The sequence below is a fragment of the Gopherus flavomarginatus genome, chromosome 7 (assembly GCF_025201925.1).
Source record: "Gopherus flavomarginatus isolate rGopFla2 chromosome 7, rGopFla2.mat.asm, whole genome shotgun sequence".
Taxonomy (NCBI): domain Eukaryota; kingdom Metazoa; phylum Chordata; order Testudines; family Testudinidae; genus Gopherus; species Gopherus flavomarginatus.
In genome coordinates, this window is record NC_066623.1 from 87,898,098 (window position 1) to 87,921,797 (window position 23,700).

At 42.7% G+C, this 23,700-nt stretch overlaps 1 protein-coding gene across 2 annotated transcripts in view; it reads left to right on the plus strand.

Moving 5' to 3' along the window:
• The window catches only part of LOC127055333 (uricase-like), a 76,586-nt gene extending 72,310 nt beyond the window's left edge, over window positions 1-4,276 (plus strand). For both annotated transcript variants that reach the window (XM_050962221.1, XM_050962220.1), the window contains exons 6-8: window positions 75-198; window positions 648-731; window positions 3,307-4,276. In XM_050962221.1, coding sequence (XP_050818178.1) covers window positions 75-198; window positions 648-731; window positions 3,307-3,387 — 289 coding nt within the window. In that variant the 3' untranslated portion in view covers window positions 3,388-4,276. The remainder of the gene's footprint in view (window positions 1-74; window positions 199-647; window positions 732-3,306) is intronic.
• The last annotated feature ends 19,424 nt before the right edge of the window (window positions 4,277-23,700 follow it).

Here is a 23,700-nt window from a genome sequence, read left to right on the forward strand (position 1 = left end):
GACAAGCATAACAGCAATTAATAAAATGCTTCATCGGTAATTTTAGATCTTTACTTTTATACAATATTTTTAAGGGATATTGTTCACGAGAGTGTCCTTGAGGCATTTTCTGGGCCACCTGACTGTGGGGAATACTCACCCTCTTACCAGAAGACTGTCAATGATATTCAGATGCTCATCCTGGCAAGAGTTCCTCAGGTATCTTTTTCACCATTTAATATTTAGCTCATAAAATAAATACAGTAGTGTGGTCCACTGAGCAGCTCAGGCTGAACCCTTGTGAGTTATATATTAATTGGTCAAGAGAAACTAAGTAAAACATGAAACTGCGTGAAAATACAGCTAGCCATTTTTGAGAACCGAGAATGCACACAAAATACCAACTTGCTGAGGTGCAGAGCACTTCTTGTTAAGATAATGGGAGTGAAGGGCCCTCAGCACTTAACAGGAGTAGGCTCAGAAAGAAAAGGAAAAAATGCTACAGAATAATGTTCAAGTGTTTCTAAAATGGGACTATTTTATCCTCTGCGCTCCCCTTCCTTTTGTGATCGGTCAATTGTTTTTCTTTACAACAAATGAAAAATTTGTTAGATTGTCATGTTTGAAAGTAGTGTGACAAGTTGTGGACACCATTTTTATGGTTTCAGATAGAGGAGACTGAAGTCATCTTGAACAACATTCACTATTTTGTCACAGACTTGAAGAAACTGGGATTGGCCAATGAAAAGGAGGTGAGGAGATGTTTAAAATATTAAAAGTACAGAATCATCTAAAAAACTGAATCCACTGCAACAGGCACAGTACCCAGATAACATCTGTACAATAGAATTAAGGGATCAATCATCACAATATGAGGCTATGGGTAGGGAAAGGGAAATCTCTCTGTCCCTGTCCCATAAAGTTCAATCTCTTCTCACTTATACTGCTGTAAATTGAAAATAAAGCCATTGAGGTCAGCAAGCCAATTCCTGACCCCAGTGTGGCTCATTTGTACTGCTCTGGTCTTGCAAAGGGGCCATAAAAACTTGTTTAACTGGCTTCCTACGCATTCCCTCTGTAGGGCCAGTGTATTGACTAGTGAAGGAAAGGGGGGTGTGGCCAGAGCACTGCAGTACTAACTGATAGGTCTCAAAATGCAGTTATAAATAAGGAATCTTGACTGAGTAGCTCTGTTTCTGGTGGAGTCCCACAGGGATCAGTTCTTGGCCTTACACTATTTAACATTTTTATCAATGATTTGGAAGAAAACATAAAATCACCACTGATAGTTTCCAGATGATTCAAAAATTGGGGGAATTGGAAATAATGAAGAGGACAGAACACTAATTCAGAACAATCTGGATTGCTTGGTAAACTGGGCACAAGCAAACAATATGCATTTTAATATGACTAAATATAAATGTGTACATCTAGGAACAAATAATGTAGGACATATTTACAGGATGGGGGATTCCTGGGAAACAATGTCTCTGAAAAAGATTTGGCAGTTGTGGTGGATAATCAGCTGAACATGAGCTCTCACTGTGACACTGTGGCCAAAAGAGCTAATGCAATCCTGAGATGCCTAAACAGGGGAATCTTGAGTAGTAGAAAGGTTATATTTAATAGGCAGCAGATTTAAAACAAACAAAAGGAAGCATTTCTTCACAATGCATAGTCAACCTGTGGAACTCTTTGCCAGAGGATATTGTGAAGGCCAAGACTAACACAGGGTTCAAAAAAGAATTAACTAAATTCATGGAGGATAGGTCAATCAATGTCTATTAGCCAGGATGGGCAGAGGTGGTGGTCCCTAACCTCTGTTTGCCAGAAGCTGGGAATGGGCAACAGGGGATGGATCACTGATGATTACCTGTTCTGTTCATTCCCTCTGAAGCACCTGGCATTGGCCATCATTGGAAGACAGGATAATGGGCTAGATGGACCTTTGGTCTGAGCCAGTATGGCCATTCTTATGTTCTTACATTACCTCTGTGTTTGGCAGTGGTGTGACCACTGCTGGAATGCTGTGTCCAGTTCCAGCGCCCACAATTAAAGAAAGATGATGATAAATTGGGGAGGGTTCCTAAAAGAGCCAGGAGAATTATTAAAGAATTAGAAAACATGCCTTAAAGAAACAGGCCATGTCTACACATACAGCATTGCAGCAGTGCAACTGTGTCGCTGCAGCATGTCTGGTGAAGATGCTCTATGTCAAAGGGAGAGAGCTCTCCCATCAGCATAATAAAACCTCCATGAACATCAGAAACGATGTCAGGGGGATAAGTGCTTATGTCGGCATGGTTTATTCACACCCCCGAGCGACATAAATTATGCCGACATAAGCTGTAGTGTAGATATACCCATGAGCTCAAAGGGCTCAATCTATTTAGCTTAACAAAGACAAAGTTAAGTGGTGACTTGATTACAGTCTACAAGTATTTACATAGCAAACAAATATTTAATAGCGGGCTCTTCAGTTTAGCAGAGAAAGGTATAACACAACCCAGTGGCTAGAAGTTGAACTAGACAAATTCAGAGTGGAAATAAGGTGTACATTTATAACAGTGAGGGTAATTAACCATAGGAACAATTTACCAAGGGTCATGGTGGATTCTCCATTGCTGACAATTGTTGAATCAAGAGTGGATGTTTTTGAAAAGATCTACTCTAGGAATTATTTTGGAGAAGTGCTACGGTCTGTGTTGTGCAGGAGGTCAGACTAGATTATCACAATGGTCCCTTCTTGTCTTGGTATCTATGAATTTTTTCCAGAACTCCCCAGCTGCCAGAACACCCCTATGATATTTTGTTGCAGCTGGGAACAAGTTAGAACTGGGCACAACTCAAGAATTTTGTGGGGGGCAAGGATGGAAGGTGGTGTAAGACATGTATACACCTTTCCCTCAGTGGCTCTTGTGCTGCCTAGGTCCAGCTGAGGAGCTGACCTGATGAAATTACACTGAGACAAACCGAGTATAAGTGAGAAGATAATTTGATTTTATGATTGCCACTTTTGATAGAGGAATGGACTAGTCTTCCCTTGTTCTCTGTTTTCTTCAGGTCTGAGTCCCCTTCCCTCACTACTCTTATCCTGGCATCCTTTAAATAGCCAGTATAGGTCTTTTCCTGCTCCCATTTAAGTCCATAGCAAATCTCCCATTGACTTCAATAACATCAGGAATAGTCCCTGTGGGCTTGATCTTATGATGGGGTTGAGTGCCCTCAGATTCTAATGAATATTGATTTCAGTTCTATGATATCTCTGCAGCTAATGGATACTCCAGCTGGAGAAGAGTTATTTATGTATATGTCATTTATGTTCAGGTTCTGATCCCGGTGGAGACTCCGTATGGATCTTGTACATGCGTACTCCGTAGGAAGAAGTGCTTAGAAGAGCAAGCCTAAAATACAAGAGATGAGAAGCAATGTCAGTGAATTGGATGGATGTTTCAACAGGGGACAAACTAAACATTTGGTCTCCATTCACACATATAAGATGCATTTATCATGTGACTTTCTTTTCAGAATGTATCCATTCCATTCATTGATCTTTTTGTATATTGCCTGATTTTGGCCTCCACAAATTACAGAGATTGGGATTTTGATAGGAGCCTAAGGAATTCAGATTTCCAAATCCCATTGAATCTCCATAGGATTTGTGTACATAATTCTCTTGGACTCCTTTGAAAATCCAGCAAGAAATATTAAGATCAGTTAATTAGAAAAGAACTATTTTCAGGCATATGATGAAAGTTTCAGTTAAGCAGCTAATGTCTCTAATGTGCTCTGCTCATTTAAAATCCTAAATAGGTTCTATAAATTATTATTATTTATTAATATTTGTGCATTAATGCATTGTAATAACAAAATTAATTTATAATCATGAGAGCAAATCTTTAGGTGGTGTAAACTGATATGACTTCAGTGGATTACACTAATTTATACAGCTGAGGGTCTGGTTCAATATTGTAAATTTAATAAGGCAGAATTATTACTTGTATTTCCAATGTAAATTAAAAAGGACCCAGCTTTCTTCAAGAAGCAAATGAGGAAATAAAACAAAATTCTACCTACCTATATATTATATCTTCTTTACAATATTAATAGTACAGATGTGGACTAATTTCTATGTAAGTATTCCGATTACACAGCTGCCACATTATTGCTAAAATAAATAGCTGTGGTGATTATGCAGCTGTATAATTACTTTTGTGTTAATCATTGAAATGTTTAAAGGTATTGGGCTATCTCTGTGGGGTTCTTGAAATCTTCTTTAATTTCATTTGTTGTTACTTTTGAGCAGGCAGGATCAGGAGTCAACCCAAGACATGAGCTATTGCTTTTTTGTGGAAAAAACAGGCATATTGTTTAAAATGTTTAGTTACTCCAGGACATAGTTTTGAGCAAAGATCTTAAATAGTAAAATCAGCTAAACTTATTCCTACATGTTCACAACCTGCAACTAACACATGCACAACATAAATCTTGCTCAATCCCAGTCATCTTGTAAGTGCTACTTTTAGTTTCCAAGGACAGGATTTTAAGGTATATCTACACTACGGGATTATTCCGATTTTACAGAAACCGGTTTTTTAAAACAGATTGTATAAAGTCAAGTGCATGCAGCCACACTAAGCACATTAATTCGGCGGTGTGCGTCCAGGTACCGAGGCTAGTGTCGATTTCCTGAGCGTTGCACTGTGGGTAGCTATCTCATAGTTATCCCATAGTTCCCGCAGTCTCCCCCAACCATTGGAATGCTGGGTTGAGATCCCAGTGCCTGATGGGGCAAAAAACATTGTTGCTGGTGCTTCTGGGTACAGCCTCACCCCTCCCTCCATGAAAGCAGCAGCAGCCAACTGTTTCGCGCCTCTTTTTCCTGAGTGAACTGTGCAGATGCCATTCCACGGCAAGCACGGACCCTGCTGAGCTCAAGACAGCAATCACGGACGTTTTAAACACCTCGCGCATTCTCGTGCAGTCAATGCTGAACCGGGACCTGCAAAGCCAGGTGAGGAGGTGGCAGCTATGGCAAAGCTGCAACGAGAGTGATGAGTACATGGACACAGAATTCTGTCAAATTATGGGCCCCTGCACTTTGGAGATCCTGCTGGTAATGGGGCAGGTTCTAGCCATTGAACGCTGATTTTGGGCCTGGGAAACAAGCATAGACTGGTGGGACAGCATAGTGTTGCAGATGTGGGACGATTCCCAGTGGCTGCGAAACTTTCGCATGTGTAAGGGCACTTTCATGGAACTTTGTGACTTACTTTCCCCTGCCCTGAAGCGCCAGAATACAAAGATGAGAGCAGCCCTCACAGTTGAGAAGCAAGTGGCAATAGCCCTCTGGAAACTTGCAACGCCAGACAGCTAGCGGTCAGTCAGGAATCAATTTGGAGTGGGCAAATCTACTGTGGGGGCTGCTGGGATGCAAGTAGCCAAATCAATCACTAAGCTGCTGCTATGAAAGGTTGTGACTCTGGGAAATGTGCACGTCATAGTGGATGTCTTTGCTGCAATGGGATTCCCTAATTGTGGTGGGGCGATAGATGGAACCCATATTCCTATCTTGGCACCGGAGCACCAGAGCACCCCGTACATAAACCGCAAGAGGTACTTTTCCATGGTGCTGCAAGTAGTGGTGGATCACAAGGGACATTTCACCAACATCCACGTGGGATGGCCGGGAAGGGTTCATGACGCTTGCGTCTTCAGGAACACTACTCTGTTTAAACGGCTGCAGCAAGGGAATTACTTCCCAGACCAGAAAATAACAGTTGGGGATGTTGAAATGCCTGTAGTTATCCTGGGGGACCCAGCCTACCCCTTGATGCCATGGCTCATGAAGCCATACACAGGCAGCCTGGACAGTAGTCAGGAGCTGTTCAACTACAGGCTGAGCAAGTGCAGAATGGTGGTAGAATGTGCATTTGGCCTTTTAAAGGCGCGCCGGTGCACATTACTGACTCGCTCAGACCTTAGCCAAACCAATGTCCCCATTGTTATTGCTGCTTGCTGTGTGCTCCACAATCTCTGTGAGAGTAAGGGGGAGACCTTTATGTGGGGATGGGAGGCTGAGGCAAATCACCTGGCCGCTGATTACGCACAGCCAGACACCAGGGTGATTAGAAGAGCACACCAGGAAGTGGTGCGCATTAGAGAAGCTTTGAAAATCAGTTTCATCACTGGCCAGGGCACGGTGTGACTGTTGTGTTTGTTTCTCCTTGATGAACCCTCCTCCCTTGATTGAATCTTTCCCTGTAAGCCACGCCCCCTGTTTGATCACAGCTTGCTTTCTAAGGAAATAAAGTCACTCTAGTTTAAAAATCATGTATTATTTATTACTTAATTATAAAAAGAGGGAGAAAACTGACAAGGTAGCCCAGGTGGGGTTTGGGAGGAGGCTAGTAGGGAAGGAAAAGGCCACTAAAAAATTTCATAATAATGAGAGCCTTTTGGTTGGGCTGTCCACTGGGGTGGAGTGGGCAGGTGCACGGAGCCTACCCCCACGAGTTCTTACTCATCTGGCGGGTGAGGAGGCTAAGGAACATGGTGAGGGGGGAGGGTGGTTACACAGGTGCTGCAGCGGCACTCTGTGATCCTGCTGCCGTTCCTGAAGCTCCACCATATGCCAGAGCATGTCATTTTGATCACGCAGCAGCCCCAGAGTTGCATCCCGCCACCGCTGATCTTCCTGCTGCCACCTCTCATCTTGAGCATCTCTCCTATCTTCACGTTGGTCCCTCCTGTCCTCACGTTGGTCCCTCCTGTCCTCACGGTCACTGGCATCTTTCCTGTACTTTGCTACCACGTCCTTCCACTCATTCAGATGAGCTCTTTCAATGCGAGTCACTTCCATGATTTCCGAGAACATTTCGTCTCACGTCTTCTTTTTCCTCCGCCTTATCTGAGATAGCCTTTGGGATGCAGTAGGGAGGCTTGAAAAATTTTCAGCTGCATGAGGGAGGGAACAAAGGGAGAGAAGTATTTAAAAAGATACATTTTAGAGAACAATGGTCATACTCTTTCACGGTGAACAACACTATTCACCTTACATAGCACATGTGTTTTCACTACAAGGTCGCATTTTACATCTTAATATTGAGTGCCTGCGGCTTTGGTGTTACAGATCACAGACACAGGTCCGGGCAGCAGAATTCGTTTTGCATGCGGCCATGGTAAGCCATTGTCTTTTGTCATCTGCAACCTTCATCTTTCCAGCACCCTCCTTTCCCAAATAGCAAGCAAAGCCTATTGAGTGCTGCTTCTTTCCTGTTAACGTGCAGCAGCAGAAACCACCCCGTGGCTAGTATCATGGAAGATCACTGCTAAACACTCTCCTTTCCCCCCTCCAACCACGTGGCTGGTAGCAGGAAAGATCCCTGCTAGCCAAACTCGGAAAAGCTCAGTGCCAAATCGTGCCCTCCCCTTCCCCCTGCTTGGCTACCTGCAGGGAAGGATTTCTTTTAAGCCACAGGCAAACAGCCCAGTAGGAATGGCCATCTCTGTCCCCTTACTTAAATTCCTGAATTTCAACCAGGTTATCATGAACAATATCACTCTTCTGAGGAAAACACAGCAAGATAAAGAATGGATGTTGCTTGAATGCCAGCAATCACTGGGACCATACGCAGCTAGGGTTTGTCATGCAATGATACCAGATTACTTGCTACATGCATGGCGTGATCAAGTGTCCTGCCATGGAGAACAGAATAAAGCAGCGCTCCCCAGAAACCTTCTGCAAAGGCTTTTGGAGTACCTCCAGGAGAGCTTCATGGAGATATCCCTGGAGAATTTTCGCTCCATCCCCAGACATGTTAACAGACTTTTACAGTAACTGTACTGGCCATGAATGCATCCCAAGTCCTCAGGGCAAATTAATCATTAAAACACGCTTGCTTTTAAACCACGTCTTATATTTACAAGGTACACTCACCAAAGGTCCCTTCCATGGCTTCATTGTCTGAGATAGTTGCTGGGGAGGGCTGGGAGGGTAATTCCATCAGGGTGAGAAAAAGCTCCTGGCTGTTGGGGAAAACTGAGTGCTGTGTACTCTCTACAAGTTTGTCCTCCTCTTCCTCCTCATCTTCCCCATCCGCAGAATCCTCAGCCATGGCTGCGATTACCACCCCCACCTTGGAATCCACGGACAGTGGTGGCATAGTGGTGGAGGACCCCCCCCCCCATATTGCATGCAGCTCAACATACAAGTGCCTTGTTTTTGGCCCTGCCTTGTACTTTCCATTTGCTTCTTTGGTTTTCTGGTAGGCTTGTCTGAGCTCCTTAACTTTCACACGGCACTGTACTGAGTCCCTGGTGTGGCCTCTCTGCATCCTGGCCTTGAAAATTTTTTCAAATGTTTTTTCATTTTGTCTTTTGGAATGGAGTTCTGTTAGCATGGAATCCTCTCTCCATACAGCGATCAGATCCAGTACCTACCGCGCAGTCCATGCTGGAGCTCTTTTTCGATTCTCAGGAGACTGCATTGTTACCTGTGCTGATGAACTCTGCGTGGTCACCTGTGCTGGTGAGCTCTCCATGCTGGCCAAACAGGAAATGAAATTTAAAAGTTTGTGTGGCTTTTCCTGTCTACCTGGCCAGTGCATCTGAGTTCAGATGGCTTTCCAGAGCGGTCACAATGATGCACTGTGGGATAGCTCCCGGAGGCCAATACCCTCGAATTGCGGCCACACTAACCCTGATCCGACCTGGCAATACCGATTTCAGTGCTCGTTCAGGAGGAGTACAGAAATCGATTTTAAGAGCTCTTTATAGCGATATAAAGGGCTTTGTTGTGTGGACAGGTGCAGCGTAAAATCGGTTTAATGCTTCTAAATTCGGTATAAACGCGTAGTGTAGACCAGGCCTTAGAAGCAACTTAATGACAGGAGCTTAAATTCTGTGGGACTTCTGCCTAAATCTCTTAGGCATGCTTGAAAAATCTCACCCCAAAAGATGTTGTGCATTACACTTCTCACTCAATACATTTAGACTTGTTTTTCCCTACTGGATCTGATCATGTGCTTTGGGTAGCATTAAAAATTGGGGAACACATCCTGAATTGGGTGCTTGGGAAACTGAGGTTGCTTGCAGCATAGGAGCATCTCTCTCTCTTGCACAAAAGAATTCACCTGCGTGCCTTAAATGCCACATGAAATTGGAGGACAGTCATTGCTCATCACCATATGTCACCTCCTTAAAGACAATAGGACTAATTACATCAAGGGATGAATTTGTTCCAGATGTGCTGTTATTTGCCTGAACTGCTCACTAGTTGACCTGACTGGTTTGGTTGGTAGTACTTTTAACTCTGTGTTGGGACATTCCTTTCTCCTTTCTGTGAAGTTTATTGTATTACACTTGAGAGTTTCAGATCTTTACTATTCTTCTGCATCATAATTTAATGACTGCATGGGCTTTTAGTGTATCTATGTAACTTTTAATGGGAAAATAAAATGCAAAGTTAAAAAAAAGATGATTATTGACCATTTATTCAATGAGAGATGAGGCCATATGGATCTCATTCAAATGAATACATACTAGATAATATTACTAACATTAATTTTAGACCATTCTCAGAAAAGATGATCCACCTCTCCTATTTGAGAAAGAAAGCTGAGGGATCCTCCTGAACATTTCATTACCACCTCTTCCAAGGTTAAACAGGGTAATTTATTTTCTGTGGACAGCCTGCTCATTGCTGTTACACTAACTTGATGGAAGAAATAACGCAGGAAGAAAAACAACAAAATCCCTATTCAGGCTTGATTCTGAACACACATCATTACTCATGCCATGCAGTGTCCTTAGAACTCTGTAGCTGTGCAGATTAGCTCAGATTTGTAAAGGTATTTAAGCAGTGCTCTGCTCATAACTGCAAGGCCTAAGAGCCAGATTTTTAAAGGTATTTGGGTGCCTAACTCTCACTGATTTGAATGGCAGTTAAGCATCTACATACTAGGGCTGTTGATTAATTGCAGTTAACTCACGTGATTAACTTAAAAAAATTGCGATTAAAAAAATTAATCATGATTAATTTCACTGTTAAATAATATATATTTATTAAATTTGAAATAAATTGAAATTTATTAAATATTTTTGGATGTTTTTATACATTTTCAAATATATTGATTTCAATTACAATGCAGAATACAAAGTGTACAGTGCTCACTTTATATTATTTTTTATTACAAATATGTGCATGTAAAAATGACAAACAAAAGAAATACTATTTTTCAGTTTACCTCATACAAGTACTGTAGTGCAATCTCTATCATGAAAGTGCAACATACAAATGTAGGTTTTTTTGGTTACATAACTGCACTCAAAAACAAAACAATGTAAAACTTTAGAGCCTACAAGTCCACTCAGTCCTACCTCTTGTTCAGCCAATCGCTAAGAAAAACAAGTTTGTTTACATCTATAGGAGATAATGCTGCCCACTTCTTAATTACAATGTCACTTGAAAGTGATTGCATGGCACTGTTGTAGATGGTATTGCAAGATATTTAAGTGTCAGATGCACTAAAGATTCATATGCCTCTTCGTGCTTTGTCCATCATTCCAGAGGACATGCTTCCATGCTGATAATGCTTGTTAAAAAATGTGTTAATTAAATTTGTGACTGAAGTCCTTGGGGGAGAATTGTATGTTTCCTGCTGTGTTTTGACCAGCATTCTGCCATATATTTCATGTCATAGCAGTCTCAGATGATGACCCAGCACATATTGTTCATTTTAAGAACACTTTCACTGCAAATTTGACAAAATGCAAAGAAGATACCAATGTGAAATTTCTAAAGATAGCTACAGCACTCAATCCAAGATTTAAGAGTCTGAAGTGCCTTTCAAAATCTGAGAGGGATGAGATGTGGCACATTCTTTCAGAAGTCTTAAAAGAGCAACACTCTGATGTGGAAACTAAGGAACCCAAACTATCAAAAGAGAAAATCAACCTTCTGCTGGTGGTATCTGACTCAGATGATGAAAATGAACATGCATCGGTCCACACTGCTTTGGATTGTTATCTAGCAGAACCCGTCATCAGCATGGACACATCCTCTGGAATGGTGGTTGAAGCATGAGGGGTTATATGAATCTTTAGTGCATCTGGCATGTAAATATCTTTTGATGCCGGCTACAACAGTGCCATGAGAATGCCTGTTCTCACTTTCAGATGACATTGTAAACAAGAAGCAGGCAGCATGATCTTCTGCGAATGTAAACAAACTTGTCTGTCTGAGCAACTGGCTGAACAAGAAGTAGGACTGATTGAACTTGTAGGCTCTAAAGTTTTACATTGTTTTATTTTTGAATGGAGGGGTTTTTTGTACATAATTCTACATTTGTAAGTTCAGCTTTCATGATAAAAGGATTACACTACAGTACTTGTCTTAGGTGAATTGAAGAAACACTATTTTTTGTTTTTGTTTTTGTTTTTCACAGTGCAAATATTTAAAAAAAATAAAATAAAGTGAGCACTGTACACTTTGTATTCTGTGTTGTAATTGAAATCAATATATTTGAAAGTGTAGAAAACATCCAAAAATATTTAAATACATGGTATTCTATTATTAACAATGCATTTAATCATGATAATTTTTTAAATTGCTTGACAGCTGTACTAAATACCTTTAAAAATCCATTCTTAGGCCTTGTCATGAGGAGCAGAGAAAAATCTGGGCCTCAGTGACTTAGAAGACTAAGTTCCATTTTTAAAAGTGACTGAGGCACATGGAATCCCAAGTCTTACTGAAAAGCAAACTGGGATTTAGCTGTCTAAATCACTTAGGCTTTGTGACACTGAGCAGAATAAAACCCAACTACTTTTACAAATCTGGACCTTTGTGTTAGGCAGGCAACACCCTGATGAGTAGAAAAGTGCCAAACATCTAACAAAAACTCATGTGAGAAGAGGTGTTATGCCTGATCTCCTGACCAAATTCCAATATGAATCATTATATTCTACCTACATAAATTCCTACACAGTTTTAACTGGGAAAGTGCATAGGAGCAGGCCCATCTTTTATAAAGCTCTTTCAGAATCTTTTAGATGAAAGCTGAAATGTAAGATAAATGTAAATCATTACCATTAAAAATAGGTTGCCTATCAGTGCTCCTCTCTGCCAATTACAAAAATGTGTGGAATGTGAAGTCTTCCACCAAAATTCCCTCCAAAATAATTTCCTTGGCTGGGGTTTGGACCTTGCATCTTTGGGCTATCCACCAATGTAGTTCACTAGTGACCTATGGAGTCTTTAAAAGCAGCAAACAGTCCTGTGGCACCTTATAGACTAACAGACGTTTTGGAGCATGAGCTTTCGTGGGTGAATACCCACTTCATCAGATGCATGTAGTGGAAATTTCCAGAGGCAGGTACATATATGCAGGCAAGCTAGAGATAATGAGGTAGTTCAATCAGGGAGGATGAGGCCCTGTTCTAGCAGTTGAGGTGTGAAAACCAAGAGAGGAGAAACTGGTTCTGTAGTTGGCAAGCCATTCACAGTCTTTGTTCAATCCTGAGCTGATGGTGTCAAATTTGCAGATGAACTGAAGCTCAGCAGTTTCTCTTTGAAGTCTGGTCCTGAAGTTTTTTTTGCTGCAGGATGGCCACCTTAAGGTCTGCTATAGTGTGGCCAGGGAGGTGAAGTGTTCTCCTACAGGTTTTTGTATATTGCCATTCCTAATATCTGATTTGTGTCCGTTTATCCTTTTCCGTAGCGACTGTCCAGTTTGTCCGATGTACATAGCAGAGGGGCATTGCTGGCATATGATGGCATATATTACATTAGTAGATGTGCAGGTGAATGAACCGGTGATGGTGTGGCTGATCAGGTTAGGTCCTGTGATGGTGTCGCTGGTGTAGATATGTGGGCAGAGTTGGCATCGAGGTTTGTTGCATGGATTGGTTCCTGAGCTAGAGTTACTATGGTGCGGTGTGCAGTTACTGGTGAGAATATGTTTCAGGTTGGCAGGTTGCCTGTGGGCGAGGACTGGCCTGCCACCCAAGGCCTGTGAAAGTGTGGGATCATTGTCCAGGATGGGTTGTAGGTCCCTATGATGTGTTGGAGAGGTTTTAGCTGGGGACTGTATGTGATGGCCAGTGGAGTCCTGTTGGTTTCTTTCTTGGGTTTGTCTTGCAGTAGGAGGCTTCTGGGTACACGTCTGGCTCTGTTGATCTGTTTCCTTATTTCCTCATGCAGGTATAGTAGTTTTGAGAATGTTTGGTGGAGATTTTGTAGGTGTTGGTCTCTGTCTGAGGGGTTAGAGCAGATGCGGTTGTACCTCAGTGCTTGGCTGTAGACAATGGATCGTGTGATGTGCCCGGGATGGAAGCTGGAGGCATGAAGGTAGGCATAGCGGTCGGTAGGTTTGCGGTATAGGGTGGTGGTAATATGACCATCACTTATTTGCACCGTGGTGTCTAGGAAGTGGACCTCCCGTGTAGATTGGTCCAGGCTGAGGTTGATGGTGGGGTGGAAGCTGTTGAAATCGTGGTGGAATTTTTCCAGAGACTCCTTCCCATGGGTCCAGATGATGAAGATGTCATCAATGTAGCGTAGGTAAAGAAGGGGCTTGAGTGGACGAGAGCTGAGGAAGCGTTGTTCCAGGTCGGCCATAAAAATATTGGCATCTTGTGGGGCCATGCGGGTGCCCATAGCTGTGCCACTGATCTGGAGATATATATTGTAATCAAATCTGAAATAGTTGTGTGTGAGGATAAAGGCACAGAGCTCAGCAGCCAGTTGTGCTGTAGCATCATCAGGGATACTGTTCCTGACAGCTTGTATTGCATCTGTGTGTGGGATGTTCGTGTAGAGAGCCTCTACCATCCATGGTGGCTAGGATGGTGTTTTCTGGAAGGTCACCAACGCATTGTAGTTTCCTCAGGAAATCAGTGGTGTCACGGAGATAGCTGGGAGTGCTGGTGGCATAGGGTCTGAGTAGAGAGTCCACATATCCAGACAGTCCTTCAGTGAGAGTGCCAATGCCCGAGATGATGAGGCGTCCAGGATTTCTGGGTTTGTGGATCTTGGATAGTAGATAGAATAACCCTGGTCTGGGCTCTAAGGGTATGTTGATTTGTTCCAGTGTTAGTGTAGGGAGTGTCCTGAGTAGATGTTGCAGTTTCTTAGTGTATTCCTCAGTGGGATCTGAGGGAAGTGGTCTGTAGAATTTGGTGTTGGAGAGTTGTCTGGCAGCCTCCTTTTGGTAGTCAGACCTGTTCATGATGACAACAGCACCTCCTTTTTCAGCCTCTTTGATGATAATGTGTGGGTGGTTTCTGAGGCTGTGGATGGCATTGCGTTCTGCACGACTTAGGTTATGAGGCAAGCAATGTTGTTTTTCCACAATTTCTGCCTGTGCACGTCGGTGGAAGCATTCAATGTAGAGGTCCAGACTGTCATTTCGACTCTCAGGAGGAGTCCATGTGGAGTTCTTCCTCTTGTGCTGTTAGTGGGAGGGTATCTGTGTATCAGAGCGCCGTTCAGTGTTGTCCTGAAAGTATTCTTTGAGTCGGAGATGGCGGAAGTAGGCTTCCAGATCGCTGCAGAACTGTATCATGTTGGTGGGAGTGACAGGGCAGAAAGAGAGTCCCCGAGATAGGACAGACTTTTCTTCTGGGCTGAGTGTGTAGTTGGATAGATTGACGGTATTGCTGGGTGGGTTGGGGGTACCACGGCTGTGGCCCCATGAGGCAGGTAGGAGTTTAGACAGCTTATAGTCCTTTTTCCTTTGTAGACAAGTGAAGTGAGTAATGTAGATCTCCTGTCTTATTTTAGTGAAGTCCATTTGTATGGAAGTATGGTTATTAATGAGAGTCTCCAGGTTGGAGAGCTCTTTTTTGATGTTTTCCTGTTTGCTGTATAGGATGCTGATCAGCTGGTTCCTCAGTTTCTTTGATAGAGTATGGCATAATCTCTCACTGTGGTCTGTGTAGTATGTAGATAGCAGTGGATTTTTTACCTTTAGTCCATTTGGTATGATGCCCATCCATTTGCATTTGGAAAGTAAGATGATATCTGTCTGTATTTGTGCAAGTTTCTTAATGAGGTTGATGGATTTCCACTCCATACGGCTAAATGCAGTGCCTGGCATGGTGTCAAGTATCAGAGGGGTAGCCGTGTTAGTCTGGATCTGTAAAAGCAGCAAAGAGTCCTGTGGCACCTTATAGACTAACAGACGTTTTGGAGCATGAGTTTTCGTGGGTGAATACCCACTTCGTCAGATGCATGTAGTGGAAATTTCCAGGGGCAGGTATATATATGCAGGCAAGCTAGAGATAATGAGGTAGTTCAATCAGGGAGGATGAGGCCCTGTTCTAGCAGCTGAGGTGTGAAAACCAAGGGAGGAGAAACTGGTTTTGTAATTGGCAAGTCATTCACAGTCTTTGTTTAATCCTGAGCTGATGGTGTCAAATTTGCAGATGAACTGAAGCTCAGCAGTTTCTCTTTGAAGTCTGGTCCTGAAGTTTTTTTGCTGCAGGATGGCCACCTTAAGGTCTGCTATAGTGTGGCCAGGGAGGTTGAAGTGTTCTCCTACAGGTTTTTGTATATTACCATTCCTAATATCTGATTTATGTCCGTTTATCCTTTTCCGTAGCGACTGTCCAGTTTGTCCGATGTACATAGCAGAGGGGCATTGCTGGCATATGATGGCATATATTACATTGGTGGATGTGCAGGTGAATGAACCGGTGATGGTGTGGTTGATCTGGTTAGGTGCTGTGATGGTGTCGCTGGTGTAGATATGTGGGCAGTCTTGCTGACTGGAGCCCAGAACCTATAATTAAAACCTAACTGGGGGTCTCACACATGCACACAATGATTCCTACCATTTTGGTTTCCATTCCGTAGCCCCCAGCATCTGGCCAGTCCTAGTAGCTGGCCAGGAAGGTCTCACTACAAACCCCATCAACCACTGTTCAAACTCCAAGTACAACCAACTTTATATAAAGGAGTGTGTGTACAGACAGATTTTGTTAACTGGGCTAACAAAGATGAAAGAGATGAAATACATTTTCAAGCAAGTACATTTGCTTCTGTAAATTGGCCATATCACGATGCAGAATTCTATACTCTACATAGCTAAGTATGAGGGCAGGAAATATTTTTTCCTTTCTAAAATAAAATAATATTTTACCTTTTTAATATCATTGTGCAAGTTTATTGCAGCTTGTTAGATCTTTTAAGGAAAAAACCTGTTAACTTCCAAACTCCTTTTTATCTTTAAACATTTCAATATCACTGTATCCAAGGATCTGAGTACAGAGTCATTTTCCATATGAAGCAAAATAAAAGTAAAATCAAAGTAATATCCTGCTCATATTTTTGCCTAAATGCCATCAATATGATCCTAAGATGAACTGAGCTGCTCTATGATTTCCAATTTCCAATAAAACCACAAAGTCCCAGTCTTACCATGGGACATCTAACAAACCAGACCTGCTCCTGAGGAGAGAAACTGGATCACACCAGACCTGTAGGATATGAGTTAACCTAGACTGGACCACACCTAAAGATAGCAGCTGGGCTAAATCAGAAAAGGGGAGACAAAGCAGTGTGAAGCAGAGCAGATCCTCATAGAAGAGAGGAGCCAGACCACTCTAAATCCTTGGGGTTTCTTTACCTGTTGGGCCAAAGCCTGTCTTTACAATCATGCGCTGGTAAACAGCAGATCTAGGCAAGGGCTAACACATATTAATTTCTTGCAGAAATACCTGCATTGCTTGGAGAGCAACTGTGCTGTGCTGTGTGGGAGGCAGACGCTAGTGCCTTTTTGTTAGTGGTAATTAGGCATGGCTTGTACTACATTAATAAAACATACCTGCTTGTACTGTAGAAAAAGAATTTGTCTGATACTGAGAGTATGATTAATTTCTAGCCAAATATTCTTAATATTTTATTAACTTTTGTCTTTTCATGAAGTTTCTTTGTTTTCTGTTAAATCTTATTAAATAATTTATGTGTAGTATTGGAGTGGCTTCTGGGTAATAACTAGGACTGGGCGTAGAATTCATAGCAAATAATTTTAAATTACATTTTGCCTCTTTATCTGTTTGTGAATGGCTCACAAACAACTGGAAATTCCCTCTTTGTCCCAAATTATCCACCAAGTAATTTCTACAAATAACTGTTTGATTGTAGCTTCATTCTGAACAGGTATCAGAGAGGTAGCTGTGTTAGTCTGGATCTGTAAAAGCAGCAAAGAGTCCTGTGGCTCCTTATAGACTGACAGACATATTGGAGCATGAGCTTTCGTGGGTGCATCCGACGAAGTGGGTATTCACCCACGAAAGCTCATGCTCCAATACATCTGTTAGTCTATAAGGTGCCAGAGGACTCTCTGCTGCTCATTCTGAAAAGTTTGTGTTGTGTAGCAGGTCAGATTAAATACTCATAATGGTCTCTTCTGTTCTTAAATTCTATAATTCTATGAAACATCAACAGAAGAGCAGAAAATCCCCTATAAAATATTTTAAAGGAATTTTAAAATAAATCTGACATATTTAAAGGGGGATTTATCAGAAGTTGTAATTTTTAAAAATGAATTTCCAGCAATTTAAAACAAATTAGTTAACAGAGTTACTTTATATTACTTTTTTTGGGGGGAGAAGGGGGATTTTAGGCAGAGATGGCAGCTCCTCCTACAGTTGAGGTTCCCATAAACAGTGTCAGAAATGAAGGCCTGCAGCTGAGCCTGGGACTAACTAGCTCAGTCTGCAGGCAGACTAATGAACACAGATGGCTGAAGGGAACCAACAGATAAGCTCTGAAACCCAGCAGCATCAGCATGTTGCTGGCTGCTCAGTGCTTACACCCGCAGCTGTGATTTTTCCTGTGTCTGCCTTGTTCCCAGACTAGTCTGGCTCTGAGCCTTGGATCCGCTCTCTGGCTTCTCATTCTGTCTCTGACCCTTTGCCCCAATTTCTGATTCCTGGCTCAGCTCCAAACTTTGTCTCTGATTAATGACTTCTGACTCTAGCTGTGACCCTTGGATCCAACTCCTGGTCCTGGCTCTGACCACTAGCCCAGACTCCAGCTCTAACCAGTAAGTAAGACTGCCCACATCCCAATTGCTGACTATAAGATCTTGTTTTCAGTTGCTTATAACTTTGCCAAATTTAAACAGTTCAGGCTGAAATTTCCCTGCTGGGTATTTGTGTCAGGCTGACCTTCCTTTTTTAAGTATGTATCAATTTTCGGAAATGACTACAAATAAACGGAGAAGGTGAAGGCTAATGGGCATGTGTCAAACAACAAAAAGGCAAAGACTAATAAAAACAAATGGATAAACTAGGCCAGGGAAAAACAGATTTAAAAAAGGGAAAAGACGGGTAAAAATTCTAGGTGTGTATCTCATTGTTCTTCTCTGTATGGTCTGTGTGTTGCCTATTTAGATTGTAAACTCATTGTGACAGGAACCTTTCTTCTCATGTGTCTGTAAAATGCAAGGCACGCTTTTGGGCACTATATAAATAATAATAATAATATGGAAATAGCAGATGGTAGTAAATACTGGAAAACATTTAGATGGCAACAAAAAGACACTGGCATTTATTTCCCACATATGTAAACCAAACTTGCCCTCTGGAAAACCCAGATAGTTCCCTAAATTATGGTCTGTTAGCCCGTGCCTAGATTTCACCTTGTTTTATAGTGATTTACAGAAAGAGCTTCTCTGGTCCAGCCTAGCCTGATTTACCTCCTCCACCTGAATCAAGCAAGGCCAACTTACCATGAAGCTGGGACTTGGGCTAAGTTTCCTAGAGCAGCTGTTGATCTCTAGATCTAGGCCTGGTCTACACTAGTGGGGCCGGATTGATCTAAGTTACGCAACTTCAGCGATGTGAATAATGTCGCTGAAGTTGATGTACTTAGACCTACTCACGCAGTGTCTTCACTGGGGTGAGTCGACTGCTGCTGCACCCTGTCGACTCCACCTGTGCCTCTCGCGGCGGTGGAGTACAGGAGTTGATGAGAAAACGCTGGGGGGTTGATTTAGACTGGACGCAATAAATCGACCCCTGCTGGATCGATTGCTGCTTCCAATCCGGTGGGTAGTGTAGACATACTCCTAATCTATGCTCCAGTGGTGCAGCACATTTTGTGCTCACCCTGCCACTCACAAAGTGCATCCCAGAAGACTGACTCGCCTTTCTTCCATGATAAGGGGTAGGGAAAAGACTCAGGAACATCCTTTCAGTAAGAGATCACTGTACCCTGCGGATAAGGAGGAATTAGCTAAGCACCACTTTGCCGTGTCCATATTTCCAATCTGATTAGATTTTTTTTCCCTGGCCAGGTTAGGAAAATTGGATGTTGGGGTTATTTTTTGTTTGCTAGGACTGTGTGTGGACTATTTCAAGAGCTGAGAGAGGAACCTGAACTTAACCCAGATGTTCAGGAAGAAGTGAGCATATTCAGTCTGCAACCAGGACCACATCCACAATGAGAGAATGCACCTGGACACAATCTCTGCAACTGACCCTCAAACAAAAATGGGCATTTAATAGTTTATAGAAGTTTACTTTAGTTAGCCCTCTTAATTGTTCAACAATTTTTAATGAGCCTTACTTGACTTCTAACCTCACTGTAGCACGAAGGTGTGGCCTCCCTCAGAGGCGGATACGGAGCGAACCCTGCAAACCACCTGGTGAGCAGAGCCAGGAGGACCATGCCCTGAATGCCGGAAGCAGAGGGGCAGAACAGGAAGAGGATGTATAAAAGGCTGGCCCAGCAGCTCAGCTGGGAGGGAGCTGCTGAAGGAGACAGATGCTTCTTCTCAGCTGCTGGAGCGGACTGCCCCTGAGAACTGCTGCTGTCCCAGGGACCAGCTTGAGCTTCCAGAGAGCCCTGAAAACCCCCACACAGAGGAAGCTGCTACTGCTACCCTTGACTGTGTATCCTGAGGATGACCCCATGACACAGGTAAACCCAAGGGGGACAGTAGGAAGCAGCCCAGGGAAATCAGGCAACAGTCTGGTGAACAGTGAGCCTAAAACAAGGTCAGTGTGTTGCGGGTGGATCCCTGCTAACCCAGTGGCAGACCACTCCGCCACTGTTAGGGCCCTGGGCTGGGACACAGTAGAGTTGGGCGGGCCCATATCCCCTGTTTAATGGCTGGGAGAGGAGACTATTACGGCTCTACTGGTTACAGGCTAGAGCCCAGATTATTTACGGCTTGAAGAACAGGCCCCTTGAGCACCCCTAATTCCCCCCTTTTCTCCTTCTTCAGAGAAGGCTCTAGCAGACCCAAACTTCATGGAGGTGTGGTCCCCCTAGACACGGAGGGACTGCCGTGCTGGCCTGTACCCGCCTACTCCTAATTATTTCTTACCTGTGCATAGGTGATGGGGATTGGCATGCATTCCTCCACCTTCCCACCAGCGCCTGTGCTTACTGTCTTCCAGGGTGCATCATTATTTTATTACACAACCTGCAGGGCTGATGTTATTGATCTGAAGCTGAGCAACAGATGTTAAAGATGATATGAGGATGTTGCTGGAAGTCCCACCAAAGGAATTCTGCAGCCTGTATCCAATTACTCATAAAAAAACAAATCCTAGTCTAATTATTTTGCTTAGAATAAATTAGTCAGTAAATTACTGTCTCCCTGTTGAATTGTTAAGGCTCTTCTCCTGTTCTCTCTCAATATCTTAGTTTGTTTTAATGTTGCCAATTTATGTGAGTGGGACGGTGTCATAGTGCCAGAACAGCCATGGGGATGGCTCCTGCAGACACACCTGGGCCCACAGGAGAAGTGGGCTCCAGTGTTCCCAGAAACAAGATTAGGCAACCAGTTCTCCCCCATCTCTTGGTGATGGGTTTGAGGCATCAGCTCTTTTGGAGCAGCACAGAAAAGATCCTACTGGGTTTCTCTTCTAGCAGCAGAACCTTGACTCAAGGGAAGAGGGTGAGGTGGGCAGCAGAGGGAGAACAAAATTAGATTTTTTTTTAATTACCAGAGCAGCAGATATTGTTGTGTTCAGTGTTTAACTTCTTGACAGTGGAGTGGTAGATTTAAAAATAAAAATGTGCACATACATATTTTTAAAAGTGTAGATATTTCAAATCTAGATGGCTGGTTATTATATATATTAGTTTTAAAAATCAATGAAGTACAGTTTGAGCTTCACTCAGGTTGCCCAAGATCCCATCCTTTTAGAAAATCCATACAGGTTATCTTATTGACCATAGAACTCTTTAGTGAAATGAAGTGACTGGGGTATCTATTCTTTCTTCATGCTCATATATAGTATGATGATAATAGATACCTTTCATTTATTGTGCAAATATACACAATGAAAGCAAAAAATAAACAAAGCTTTTTAAAATCAGAGAGAATCAGCATTGCAACTGCACCTGTTTCTATACATTCAAGATATGTGATACAGAAACCAGGCAGCAATGTCTTCATATTGCTGTATCCCTCACCTTTCCTCACCCTGCCTCTTCCCTATTGTTTGTCACCACTACTCATCATGTAGCATCTAAAATGCAGACTATAAACTTCCTGGGGATAAAGACCAGGTCTTATTTGTCTTCTGTGAAGCAACCCTTACACTTTTGAGTGATGCATAATAATTAGCTAATTAAGAATAAGAAACTTTACCCTTTGAATATCTGGTTGCAAAGACTTTTAGCCCAGCGACCAGGATTGTCAGACAACAACTAAAGTGGTAGCTTGGGTCCTGGGATACTCCTTGCTGTCAAATGCCATGAAACAGCATCTGACATAGAACGTACATGTTGTGCCGACAAGTCAGTTGCCTTAGACAACTATGAGCAAAATTTATCCTTGATGTAACACCAGTAAATTCAATGGGGTGACCTCTAGGGATGAATTTGACCGCATTCCTGGGGGCACACAAGTTATGCATTTGCCCCATTATATGAATGCCTAGATAGCTTGGAGTAGCCAGCCAACATCAAGGTAGACAAAATAAATTAATAAGATGTAACGCAGTTTATTTGAGTATGTCATGCCATATCCTCCCAGTATTAATTCCTATGTCCCAGTTTTCATTATGACAAATAGATGTCGCTTCTGAAGTACAGCTGGCTGAGTATGAAAAAAAGTACTAGTGAAATAATTTAGTTGACAAGTGTCGAAGAAAAATAATTGTCAAATACATTATTTGCTAAATATCATTCAGCTATAGAACTGGTCAAAAGAGTGAAAATATGTATATGAACAATCTGATTGAAAATGTCCCAAATTGAATAAATTATTTTGCACTAAATTATTACCTCCAGGTTTACCTGTGTCTCAGATGTCTCAGATTCTTGATGTAATATTCTCCCTTTATGGTGCTGTATAATCCAGCTTTGGATGGGGAAGCAAGATCCTCCATGGAAAGGAGAGAAAAGCCTCTAAAGGATGTCTAGGCAGTGGGGCTCAAGTTGGTCTACACCAGTGGGATAAACTCTCTGTTCTCCATTGACATGGGGGGGGGTGTCGAAGCTTTGCTGCCAGTGCTTCATGATGTGATTCTCTTGTGGGCCCAGATGCCTCAGAAATTAGCATTATACATGCTGCCCTCTTGCCTTTTGATACCACTTGTGTTTGAATTCAGCAGGCTTCCAGGAAGCTACTGATAGATCGTAAAATGTAATGTTTGTATTTCCCAATTTCTTTTCTTTACTTGCTGCAGATATATATTGGTGGAAGAGGAAGACCTGAAAACAGAACATTTTCCCCAATGCAGTTTAATTTGCCCATTTTGAAACACATTTTATTCATTTACTTATTTGTTGCAGAGGAGTAGTTTCTTCTTTGAGTAGTGTCTCTGTGAGTGCTCCACTGTAGGTGTGTCTGCATCCCTGCATTGCTGACTGGAGAACTTCAGCAGTAGTGTTTGCATGGCCCGCGCAGGTGCGGTCTCTCCTTGTACTGTGCCACGTGGCTAGTCAGCTCACGCGGGCTAACCACCCTCAGTTCCTTCTCAACCACCATTGGCTAGAGACAGAGCTTTAGCTGTCTGTTTGCAGATCATTAACTCTCTTACATTTGCTAACTTTTAGTTTCCTTTGAAGCCTCTTTTGTTTCTTTTATCATTCTACTATTTGGCTGTTGCCTTAACAAAAAAATAAGAAAGGTGTTTGCTCATTTGTCAATCCTCATGGGAGGCAGGGAGAGGCTGGACAAGGGTATGCCTGGCTCTTTGGGTTTCAAAAAGTGCCACACTTGCAATGAGGCGATCATGGTTGTGGACAAGTATTCCCAGTGCATCTGCTGCCTTAGCAAGGGCCCAATCCAACAGAACTGTTCCCCTCTGCCAGCAGCTTTGGCCGAGATCCTGCAAGGACAGACAGCTTTGGCTAAAAATCATCTTTTTGGAGGCAGCTCTCCAAACCCAATCTTCTGGCAGGCATGAGTCTTCCCCTCAACCTTTGACTTCAAAGGATATAGGGTTAAAGAAATGGAATGGGGACTCCTCTCTAGTAGAAAAAGAGAGTGGGAAGTCCCCTCAGTGAGCCCAGGGATAGCCAAATGCAATAGTTTTCTCACTCATTATCCTCAGCACCACCGGCACTGAGATTTCAATCTGGCACCCATACTTCACAGTGACCATCAGTATCTAGTACCACACAAAGGAGGAGATAACGCCTAAAGCTATATCCTTCTCTTCCCCAGATGAAACGGTCATTCCTTCACCATTGTCCATGGCAGACATCTTCCATCTGTTCCAGGAGCTGGCAAAAAGAATAGTGGA